This window comes from Gymnodraco acuticeps, unplaced genomic scaffold, assembly GCF_902827175.1.
Source record: "Gymnodraco acuticeps unplaced genomic scaffold, fGymAcu1.1, whole genome shotgun sequence".
NCBI lineage: Eukaryota > Metazoa > Chordata > Actinopteri > Perciformes > Bathydraconidae > Gymnodraco > Gymnodraco acuticeps.
Genome location: NW_022992129.1, coordinates 57116 through 69808, shown reverse-complemented (window position 1 = coordinate 69808; position 12693 = coordinate 57116). Strand labels below are relative to the sequence as shown.

General features: G+C 41.9%; 1 protein-coding gene across 2 annotated transcripts in view; it reads left to right on the top strand.

Annotated features, from left to right (window-relative positions):
• LOC117538094 (protein FAM124A) overlaps positions 1-12693 on the top strand; it is a 33116-nt gene that overhangs the window by 15230 nt on the left and 5193 nt on the right. For both annotated transcript variants that reach the window (XM_034203626.1, XM_034203627.1), the window contains one exon: positions 5282-6036. In XM_034203626.1, coding sequence (XP_034059517.1) covers positions 5282-6036 — 755 coding nt within the window. The remainder of the gene's footprint in view (positions 1-5281; positions 6037-12693) is intronic.

Below are 12693 nucleotides of genomic sequence, written 5' to 3'. Positions count from 1 at the left end.
TGCTAATGAAAGAATATGTCCTCCAGTATGAATCAATCATGTGTTTTTAACCCTTAGATGCCCTTAGAGTGCCTGGACCCTACACTCTTCCATAAGTGGGTCAAAAAGGACCTGTATTAGAATAATATGTGTTTTTATGACATTTTTGTCATTTTGGTTAAGAAAAAAATCACTTGTATGATATTTATTATTATATTTTGGTTCACATTAGAAATATTTAATATTTCATTTTTCACTATTTATAATTTTAGACATTTCTTTTACATTTTTGACCCACTTATGGAAGCTTGGGGTAGTAATACAAAAACTACCATTTCTTAAAATGTACATTTCAAATTAGAATGGCATGATATCCAAAACATGTTTTTTGAGGAATAGCTGGAATATGAAATGATAAAAAAATTTCATTACAAAGATACTTCAAGAAAACCACCTCACCGGGTCCAGAAAGACCCACTTGTGCATCTAAGGGTTAAAAGTGTTACAAATGAAGCTCTATGACACAGAGAATTAAGACTAGGCTTTGCATACATACAAAAAACTTAGTAGGAGCAAGTCATCATTGATTTAGGTTTTTACGTCTAATTTGTATACTCTAAGAAAATTGGATGCTAGACTCATCGTGGCTTTGTTCTCTCTGCTCTCATAGCGTACAATTTCGGCCAGAGCAAGCAGTAATACAAAGTTTAAACCCGCAGTAGACAGAAACATTTATTTTGCAGTTAAAGAGACAGATATTTCCCGTAGGAGATGGAGACCAAAAGCACAGCTAAAAGAGAGAAATACTGGATTTCATTCATCAGGATTAACGTATCTCTTGGCGTTAGGGTTTAATGGCTTTTCATCGAATGTGAATCCTTTGTTTTATCGGCTTATTGAATTTGATTCCTTTTAATCACGTCAGGTTTAGCTTGTAGCCATTTTAAGTCACAAGGTTTGTAAATGAAGTCAATGATTGGCATCCAAGTCTCTTAACTAACACACAGGGATATTTGCGTCCATCAGAAGTAAGGTTACACGAAACAAACTCATGGAAACCAACGTGATTTTAATGAAGTAATTTAAAGTAGTTCTCCATTCAACTGTTTCCTCATTCAGAGAATACTGGATTGTCATTAATCAGGTGGCCTGAAACACGAATAATAAATAATAATGTCGCTCCATTACTTGGTTAAGCAACAAGTTTGCCATACCCACTTATAAGGTGATGATATTTCGGTACTAGAAAAGTAACTTGGCACACTTTAATTGTAGAGTAAAACTTCTCTATTCGACATTTTGAAATAATGAAAGGTTTTACTGGACTCTTAAGATCTAATATTATAGTTAGGACTAACATTTTAATTTCCTTAGCTGCAACCTTCATAAAAAAATTGGAATTTGCATTTTTTATTTTTTTTAACCAGACGACAAAAAGAGGCCCCCATCTTAAATTTCCTCCTTCAGTTGTTTTGACTTAGACTGAGGGCCAAGCTAGTTGAGCTGTGACTGCACTACTACACACACACACACACACACACACACACACACACACACACACACACACACACACACACACACACACACACACACACACACACACACACGCACACGCACACTGCTAATCACTCTCATATGTGCAGGGGCCAGCAGAAGGCGTGTTGTTTTATCTCACGTCATCCTCTGTGCGTACATGTGTTGCCGGTTACCACTCGAACACACAGCGAAGGTAGAAGTCTGTGAGAAAGAGAAGAAGACACGCCTCTCTACAAATACATGTTGTGTGTGTAGAGGATGTTTGTGCGCAGTGTGTCAGTCGAGTCAGAACATCAGCTTCAGCTTGAAGACTGGAGTGGATTAAGAGCTTAGAGACTCACTCCTTCAGAGCTTTACTCACAAACCCCCTTCAGTCCATCAGGATTGGGGTGACTTAATCCCTAATGTATTCGTCTCTGTGCCAGCTCCCCATTCAATCGTATTGCTGGAGGAAAGCACACGCTTCAATATACAAGGGATTGAGTTGTATGTTCTGGAAAGTGTTGTGAAAAATGCAACTCAGCAGTACCTGGTGTATGTTTTCGCTGCTGCTGAGCGAGTTCTCTGTTGTATTTGTGACAGATGTGTGTGTGAATTCACTGAAATTAGATAATTTACAGTAAACACCTCAGCGTTCTTCTGTACGTGGGTCATTGATCAAAGTGGCATCGCTTATATCTGCAAGTTTGTGTGTTACTTGTTCTTTTCAATAATTATTGGATGGTTTATCAACTGTGATAGGTCAACTACAACCACACAACGTTTTACAAAGGTCTAAAGACGTCTGGAGTCGAAAGGCTAATTCATATAAATAAAGGTATTTGAGTACAAAGCGATATATTTCATAAGCATCACAAACTCCAAACTAACCGTAAAGTTAAAGAAACATTCTCTAAAACCGTAGCGTTTAGAAATGGCAGCATTTATTCCAGAATTGTATTACACTGCATTAGATATGGTGGCTAATAAACTGGTCACTAAGACTTGATTTAGGCAAACAGAAAACAGTTCACATAAACCACAAGGAGTCCAAATAATAGAATTCAGACAAGACTCTTTCAAGGTGTATAGTGACATAATGAATACTTTTTCATGAACATCGGACCAGTGCTTTTTTCATAATCCCGCTGACAAACAAACCGAGCCAAAACCTGTTGTATTGGCTGAGGTAAAAAGGAACGTCGGAAGTTATAGTCAGAAATGCAAGAAACTGAGATGTTGGATAAAGGATTATTATATGTTTTCAAATCAAAGCAAATGCCATTGTTCTAACTATCAGCTGATTGTCGATGAAGTCTGTGTTACACACCTTAAAGATCTCCATCATGCCTGTGTTTGGTCAGGGAGACAGGCCTTCAATCTAATGGGATCACCTGTGTGTGTGTGTGTGTGTGTGTGTGTGTGTGTGTGTGTGTGTGTGTGTGTGTGTGTGTGTGTGTGTGTGTGTGTGTGTGTGTGTGTGTGTGTGTGTGTGTGTGTGTGTGTGTGTGTGTGTGTGTGTGTGTGTGTGTGTGTGTGTGTGTGTGTGTGTGTGTGTGTGTGTGTGTGTGTGTGTGTGTGTGTGTGTGTGTGTGTGTGTGTGTGTGTGTGTGTGTGGGTGTACCGTTCTTGATCCTGCCGTATTAGCGTATCTTCAGGCCACACAAGGACACTTTGTGTTATAGGGTTTAATGGCTTTTTTATAGAATGTGAATCCTTTGCTTTATCAGCTTATTGAATTTCCCTTCAAATCACCTAATGACATTTCCTCAGGTTGAGCTGGGTTCTAACAATTTCAGGTTATAGAATTTGTAAATACAGTAACTGACGTTCAAGTGTAACACACAGGGATTATTTTTGCCCATCGGAAGTAAGGTTATGCAAGGGGTTCAAGTCCCACTGTACACTCTCAATGGTCTCACCTGCAGGCATAACATCTTGACAAGAATGTAATTCAAAATGTAGCTACTAGCTGATTACCACCTGTAGTCCCTGAAGAACACTCCTCTTAAAACCGAATACCTATATGAAAGTATTGCATACATATGTATATCCAAACTGTTTGTCAAAATGTCGAATAAATGTTCACAAGACTGGTTGCTTAAAATCCCATTTCTGACATCACAGGTGTACAGAAAGGTCTTCTCACCTTTAAACAACGTTTCCTCGTAACGTGATCCTAACATTTAGGAAATGTCACCTCTTTGGTCACGTAGAAACTGTCCTTTTGCTAAAAGGCCAGCGGGACTCATGAGACGGTTTGGCCTCTCTGTTTCATGGATTCTGGCAGCAGCCGAACAGTCGCTGTGCCAGGGACAAGAAGACTGTGTGTCCTTCTCTAAAACAGCCTCACAGCACAGGCGAAATGGGACAAGTCCCTCGAGGAGGCAGATAAAGACCTCTGGAAAACCAGAGAACATGGAGATGGCCTGATACGGTGTGTAGAAGTAAGAATGAAAACACCGGGTAAATATGACTTTGGGAACTTTTCAGTGGGGTTTTTGCGCTACCTGTGCCAGGGAGTTTTTCCAGGTCAGCGGTTCAGGGGGAGGGCGCACCTGAATGCATCGCTCCTGCTGTGGGTCTGGAACATTCCTCCGGGCTTCAGTAATGACCTCCTAATGGCACTAATGAGCCTCCACTGAGAAGCCCTGCTCCACATGGGTCTGCTGGAGAGGAGAGGGGGGGGGGGGGGGTTAGTGGGAGAGAGGGGGAGAAAGGTAAACATAGAAAATGAGAGAAAGATGGAGTTAGATGTGGATGAGTGAAATGGAGAAGGAAGGGACAGAGGGATCTAAGAACTTGAACAAAGAGGTTAACAAATTGAAATGACAGCCCGGTATCCCAAGGAATAACGTTCATTTTGGATTTATTTCATCACAATCTCTTTATTTGAATTGGTTTTTATTGGCACACATGCACAGCACATTGAAACTTAAACACTGCACTTAACCCCTCCTAATGTTAGGACCAGTGGGTGCTAATGAGCAGGCAGCAGTGTAGGTGTCCAGTGGCTTTTAAAGGGCACCTAAGTTGTGCCCAGAAGGCAAACACTTGGTCCGTTTGGGGACTTGAACCAGCGACCTTCTGCTTACAAAGCCAAGTCTCAGCAGACTGAGATACTGCTGTCCCCAAAAGTTCACTTGTAGTCTAACCTCAACCATTCTGTAGGTGCCATGCAAAGATATTGCAGAAATAAATATTCTTAAAACACTATTAATGAATGTATGGAACCCCCCATTGTTGCTGCTACTTGGACTATTCCACATCATCCCCCAAGCAGTTGCATTCATGGAATCATAGAGCTTTTGGCTTGTGTTGTGTGTAGTGGATATGTGTGTGCGTTCATACAAATATACCACACACCCATTCAACATGTTTACCCTCATATTCTGAAGAATTCAAAATGTTTGAACAGCTCATAACAGACAGTCATTCTTCAGCATCCGTTGGTCACCTACACCTTAAACTACACATCAATGTAACCCAATGTATGTTGTCGGTTACAGGTGACATGATTTATTTGTATGCTTGTGTCCATGTATAATTAGCTTTTCTCAAATTCTACAAGCTGATTAACTGAATAATAATAATAACTTAGATTTATATAGCGCCTTTCAGGGGACCCAAGGTTGCTTTACAGAAAAACAGGAGTAAACAAAAAACAGTCAGACAAACAAAACAACAAATAAATAATAATAATGTTATCTCTCTTCTTTTCTTTCTCTCGTCCCATTTCTCCTCCCCTTGCTCTCTCTCTCTTGTCTCGATGCTGTTGTCTGTGGAGGCGAGTTCTCCATGGGCGAGTTCCAGGACCCCTTCCTCGTCAGCGTCCACCTCATCGCCGACCCGGGTCAGGGCCGGTTCCTGCAGCGCGCGGCTGATGGCCTGCTGGCGTGGGTTCACCCCGAGCTGCAGCTCTTCAAGGTCTCAGAGCGGGCCTCCGTCTCCCGGCCGAAGCACCATCAGAACGGCCCAATGGCACCCAGCCAACCGTCCATGGCGGTCATCGTCTTCCTCCAGGAGGCGTACGGTGGCGAGGAGCAGATCCTGAGTCTGCACCGCGCTCTGCAGAGACCTCCGTGGAGATACCACCACACGGAGAAAGTCAGCAATGGCCGCCGGATGTTACCTCTGACGCCGTGCAGTCAGGACTTCTTCACTCTGTCGTCTGGAACGCCGCTGTGGGCCGTTCGTCAGGTCCACTACGGGAAGGAAATAGTGCGATTCACAGTTTACTGCCGGCATGAGAACTACGTGGACATGGTGCGGCTCTACAAGCTGCTGCTTCAGCGCAGGGTGTCGCAGAAGAAGGAGGACTTCTGCCTCTTCGTGGTATACTCCAACCCCGATATGGAGATCCAGCTGTCGTTCAAGAGGCTGCCGAGAGGTCAGAGTCCGCTGGTGATGGAGTCAGCTGTGATGGAGGTGAGGGTCCGGGATGTGGGGACGCTGGTTCCCCTGCTGCCTCAACCCTGCAGCCCCATCAGTGAGGTGCGCTGGCAGACTGAGGACTACGATGGGAACAAGATCTTACTGCAGGTGAGAGAGAGCTTCCTGTTGGGGCTAAAGCTCCTCGATCGATACGATACGATAATACTTTAATGGTCAGATCAAGTCTGCAATGTGACTTGCATCACAGCAGCTCCATGTGTAACTTCAACAGACAAATATCAAGACACAATACATGGAAAACAAACAACACACATTTAACATAACAGCACAATCCCTGAGAGAAAACATGCTGCCTTCAGCGTGCATTTGACCTGGATTCAGCTCTGTATTTACTGAGAGGACTGACTGGAGCACAAAGGATGCTTCAGACTGACTTTATTGAATCGCAGGACCCTGTATCTCCGATTAGATGATAGCAGTTCATATTCGCTGTTCAGAACAGATCATAGCCAACATGATAATTACAATACATATAGAGATAATTGATCACGATTATTCATTGGATTTACCATAGCAGCACCACACATTATATATCCACAAAAACGTCCATAGAAACTTTAAATATGAATAAAGCTCTTGCACACTCGCACACACACACACTCACACACCCCATGGTGCTTGTATGGAGGGTATCGGTTTCAGAGGGGGGGGTGTGTCCAGGCGGTGGCAGATAAGTAGTTCTGAAAGTTCAATCCGATTAAGCAGCAGTCCATTACTGCGATTGGAAACAGCTCCGAGGGAAACAATAAGCTAATCTGGCCTGACAAAGGACCATATGCATGATGCTGGACCGCCACCTGGCCACACACACACACACACACACACACACCACACACACACACACACACCACACACACACACACACACACACACACACACACACCCACACCCCACACACACAACACACACACACACACACACACACACACACACACACACACACACACACACACACACACACAAACAGGGCCAGGATAATGTTAAAACGTTTATTAAATTAATGATACAACTGAAGTTCTGTAGTACTCGTGGAGGTATTTATCTCATTGCAAGTTTAAAGTATATTTGTAATGCTATCCTCAGTCAGTTTTATATAACCGATCGTCTTAACTATTAGAATAGTATATACAAGTGTAAAGAGATAAAAGACACACAGTTGTTGTTGTTGTTGAATGTTTTCTTGTCACAATTGGTAACTTAACTCTTCAATAAAATGTCCCAAATTCATACAAAAGTGACCCCAAATCAGAAACCAACGAATTTTTAAATGATTGATATTTTATCAGGTTTAAGAATAACTCATTCAGCATGACATATTTCATGGACTCCATTGCTCCTGCAGTGTTGTGTATCTGAGGATCAGTGTTTATATCTCGTGAGGTCAGATCTACGGCTGACCCGGCTCATCCCGACATAACTGAAGTTCACAAGGCTCTGATCATCGCCATGTCAACAACCTCATTACCCAGCACCCCCTGCTGCTGCTCATCATCGGCATTGTCACATTTTGTCCTCACGGAAACTGCACAGATCCTGTCACGTCGTATTAGCACACACACTCTCCCCCTAACATGCAACCGAAATAACTTTAATGCTGACCTGCTGCATCTTTTTGGAAAAACCTCACTCAGACACACACACACACACACACACACACACACACACACACACACACACACACACACACACACACACACACACACACACACTTTCATCCTGCTTTGGCTTCCCTAAAGTGTCATTATGTTTTAAATCAATACACTCACTGCCTCTCTTTCCTGTGTGGGAGAGATAAGTATGCAGCCGTGTAACAACTCACGTCTTAGAGTGATGAAAGCAGAAGAAGAAGAAGAAGAAGAAGAAGAAGAAGAAGAAGAAGAAGAAGAAGAAGGGGAAAAGAGCGAAGGATAACAGGCGGTGGGCTGTAGAGGAGAGAGAACAGCAGACAAGAGGGCGGCTATGATCCGAGAGGAAAACACTGAGGCTTTGTTACACTCTTTCTCCTTTTTCTCCAAACACACAGACACATTTGTTCTTTTATCCTTGTTAGGTAATTAATACAGTACATTCCCACGCCCCTTTTAAAGAGGACAATATACTCACTTTCAGGTTCATATCAGTATGTAGTGTCTCTACTTTAAAGAGTCCTCTCCTGCTGATGTTCAGGTGTATATCAGTATGTAGTGTCTCTACTTTAAAGAGTCCTCTCCTGCTGATGTTCAGGTTCATATCAGTATGTAGTGTCTCTACTTTAAAGAGTCCTCTCCTGCTGATGTTCAGGTGTATATCAGTATGTAGTGTCTCTACTTTAAAGAGTCCTCTCCTGCTGATGTTCAGGTGTATATCAGTATGTAGTGTCTCTACTTTAAAGAGTCCTCTCCTGCTGATGTTCAGGTGTATATCAGTATGTAGTGTCTCTACTTTAAAGAGTCCTCTCCTGCTGATGTTCAGGTGTATATCAGTATGTGGTGTCTCTACTTTAAAGAGTCCTCTCCTGCTGATGTTCAGGTGTATATCAGTATTTAGTGTCTCTACTTTAAAGAGTCCTCTCCTGCTGATGTTCAGGTGTATATCAGTATGTAGTGTCTCTACTTTAAAGAGTCCTCTCCTGCTGATGTTCAGGTTCATATCAGTATGTAGTGTCTCTACTTTAAAGAGTCCTCTCCTGCTGATGTTCAGGTGTATATCAGTATGTAGTGTCTCTACTTTAAAGAGTCCTCTCCTGCTGATGTTCAGGTGTATATCAGTATGTAGTGTCTCTACTTTAAAGAGTCATCTCCGGCTGATGTTCAGGTGTATATCAGTATGTAGTGTCTCTACTTTAAAGAGTCCTCTCCTGCTGATGTTCAGGTGTATATCAGTATGTAGTGTCTCTACTTTAAAGAGTCCTCTCCTGCTGATGTTCAGGTGTATATCAGTATGTAGTGTCTCTACTTTAAAGAGTCCTCTCCTGCTGATGTTCAGGTGTATATCAGTATGTAGTGTCTCTACTTTAAAGAGTCCTCTCCTGCTGATGTTCAGGTGTATATCAGTATGTAGTGTCTCTACTTTAAAGAGTCCTCTCCTGCTGATGTTCAGGTGTATATCAGTATGTAGTGTCTCTACTTTAAAGAGTCCTCTCCTGCTGATGTTCAGGTGTATATCAGTATGTAGTGTCTCTACTTTAAAGAGTCCTCTCCTGCTGATGTTCAGGTGTATATCAGTATGTAGTGTCTCTACTTTAAAGAGTCCTCTCCTGCTGATGTTCAGGTGTATATCAGTATGTAGTGTCTCTACTTTAAAGAGTCCTCTCCTGCTGATGTTCAGGTGTATATCAGTATGTAGTGTCTCTACTTTAAAGAGTCCTCTCCTGCTGATGTTCAGGTGTATATCAGTATGTAGTGTCTCTACTTTGAAGAGTCCTCTCCTGCTGATGTTCAGGTGTATATCAGTATGTAGTGTCTCTACTTTAAAGAGTCCTCTCCTGCTGATGTTCAGGTGTATATCAGTATGTAGTGTCTCTACTTTAAAGAGTCCTCTCCTGCTGATGTTCAGGTGTATATCAGTATGTAGTGTCTCTACTTTAAAGAGTCCTCTCCTGCTGATGTTCAGGTGTATATCAGTATGTAGTGTCTCTACTTTAAAGAGTCCTCTCCTGCTGATGTTCAGGTGTATATCAGTATGTAGTGTCTCTACTTTAAAGAGTCCTCTCCTGCTGATGTTCAGGTGTATATCAGTATGTAGTGTCTCTACTTTTAAAGAGTCCTCTCCTGCTGATGTTCAGGTGTATATCAGTATGTAGTGTCTCTACTTTAAGAGTCCTCTCCTGCTGATGTTCAGGTGTATATCAGTATGTAGTGTCTCTACTTTAAAGAGTCCTCTCCTGCTGATGTTCAGGTGTATATCAGTATGTAGTGTCTCTACTTTAAAGAGTCCTCTCCTGCTGATGTTCAGGTGTATATCAGTATGTAGTGTCTCTACTTTAAAGAGTCCTCTCCTGCTGATGGTCAGGTGTATATCAGTATGTAGTGTCTCTACTTTAAAGAGTCCTCTCCTGCTGATGTTCAGGTGTATATCAGTATGTAGTGTCTCTACTTTGAAGAGTCCTCTCCTGCTGATGTTCAGGTGTATATCAGTATGTAGTGTCTCTACTTTAAAGAGTCCTCTCCTGCTGATGTTCAGGTGTATATCAGTATGTAGTGTCTCTACTTTAAAGAGTCCTCTCCTGCTGATGTTCAGGTGTATATCAGTATGTAGTGTCTCTACTTTAAAGAGTCCTCTCCTGCTGATGTTCAGGTGTATATCAGTATGTAGTGTCTCTACTTTAAAGAGTCCTCTCCTGCTGATGTTCAGGTGTATATCAGTATGTAGTGTCTCTACTTTAAAGAGTCCTCTCCTGCTGATGTTCAGGTGTATATCAGTATGTAGTGTCTCTACTTTAAAGAGTCCTCTCCTGCTGATGTTCAGGTGTATATCAGTATGTGGTGTCTCTACTTTAAAGAGTCCTCTCCTGCTGATGTTCAGGTGTATATCAGTATGTAGTGTCTCTACTTTAAAGAGTCCTCTCCTGCTGATGTTCAGGTGTATATCAGTATGTAGTGTCTCTACTTTGAAGAGTCCTCTCCTGCTGATGTTCAGGTGTATATCAGTATGTAGTGTCTCTACTTTAAAGAGTCCTCTCCTGCTGATGTTCAGGTGTATATCAGTATGTAGTGTCTCTACTTTGAAGAGTCCTCTCCTGCTGATGTTCAGGTGTATATCAGTATGTAGTGTCTCTACTTTAAAGAGTCCTCTCCTGCTGATGTTCAGGTGTATATCAGTATGTAGTGTCTCTACTTTAAAGAGTCCTCTCCTGCTGATGTTCAGGTGTATATCAGTATGTAGTGTCTCTACTTTAAAGAGTCCTCTCCTGCTGATGTTCAGGTGTATATCAGTATGTAGTGTCTCTACTTTAAAGAGTCCTCTCCTGCTGATGTTCAGGTGTATATCAGTATGTGGTGTCTCTACTTTAAAGAGTCCTCTCCTGCTGATGTTCAGGTGTATATCAGTATGTAGTGTCTCTACTTTAAATAGTCCTCTCCTGCTGATGTTCAGGTGTATATCAGTATGTAGTGTCTCTACTTTAAAGAGTCCTCTCCTGCTGATGTTCAGGTGTATATCAGTATGTAGTGTCTCTACTTTAAAGAGTCCTCTCCTGCTGATGTTCAGGTGTGTATCAGTATGTAGTGACTCTACTTTAAAGAGTCCTCTCCTGCTGATGTTCAGGTGTATATCAGTATGTAGTGTCTCTACTTTAAAGAGTCCTCTCCTGCTGATGTTCAGGTGTATATCAGTATGTAGTGTCTCTACTTTAAAGAGTCCTCTCCTGCTGATGTTCAGGTGTATATCAGTATGTAGTGTCTCTACTTTAAAGAGTCCTCTCCTGCTGATGTTCAGGTGTATATCAGTATGTAGTGTCTCTACTTTAAAGAGTCCTCTCCTGCTGATGTTCAGGTGTATATCAGTATGTAGTGTCTCTACTTTAAAGAGTCCTCTCCTGCTGATGTTCAGGTGTGTATCAGTATGTAGTGACTCTACTTTAAAGAGTCCTCTCCTGCTGATGTTCAGGTGTATATCAGTATGTAGTGTCTCTACTTTAAAGAGTCCTCTCCTGCTGATGTTCAGGTGTATATCAGTATGTAGTGTCTCTACTTTAAAGAGTCCTCTCCTGCTGATGTTCAGGTGTATATCAGTATGTAGTGTCTCTACTTTAAAGAGTCCTCTCCTGCTGATGTTCAGGTGTATATCAGTATGTAGTGTCTCTACTTTAAAGAGTCCTCTCCTGCTGATCTTCAGGTGTATATCAGTATGTAGTGTCTCTACTTTAAAGAGTCCTCTCCTGCTGATGTTCAGGTGTATATCAGTATGTAGTGTCTCTACTTTAAAGAGTCCTCTCCTGCTGATGTTCAGGTGTATATCAGTATGTAGTGTCTCTACTTTAAAGAGTCCTCTCCTGCTGATGTTCAGGTGTATATCAGTATGTAGTGTCTCTACTTTAAAGAGTCCTCTCCTGCTGATGTTCAGGTGTATATCAGTATGTAGTGTCTCTACTTTAAAGAGTGCTCTCCTGCTGATGTTCAGGTGTATATCAGTATGTAGTGTCTCTACTTTAAAGAGTCCTCTCCTGCTGATGTTCAGGTGTATATCAGTATGTAGTGTCTCTACTTTAAAGAGTCCTCTCCTGCTGATGTTCAGGTGTATATCAGTATGTAGTGTCTCTACTTTAAAGAGTCCTCTCCTGCTGATGTTCAGGTGTATATCAGTATGTAGTGTCTCCATGCTTTAATGTTCAAAAAGCTCTTTATTGTTCTCATACTGCCTGTGCTGCAGCACCTCTTTTCACCCTCTGGCTGAAACCAGAGCCCAGTCTGCTCTGATTGGTTAGCTGGCCGGCTCTGTTGGGATTGGTCAACCGCTCAGGGAACACAGGGATTTTAGTCTTTGCAGACCATTTACATGCACTAAAACATACAGTATATAACACACTAAAACGGAAAACCTCCTTAAAATTAAATTTGTTTTTGTCCACCATTGACATAGTGATGAGTTGATATCTTATCAAAAGGTGTAGGATATGTGGTCAATTATTTTGTCCGGAGCCCCACAGGATTAGGCATGACAAAGTAAAAAACAGTTCTACTTAATGTCTTTACAGGAGAAGTTAAAATCAACCACACAATATGTCATTTTCTAACAATATGGGTCTCTCAATCAGAACAATAGAAA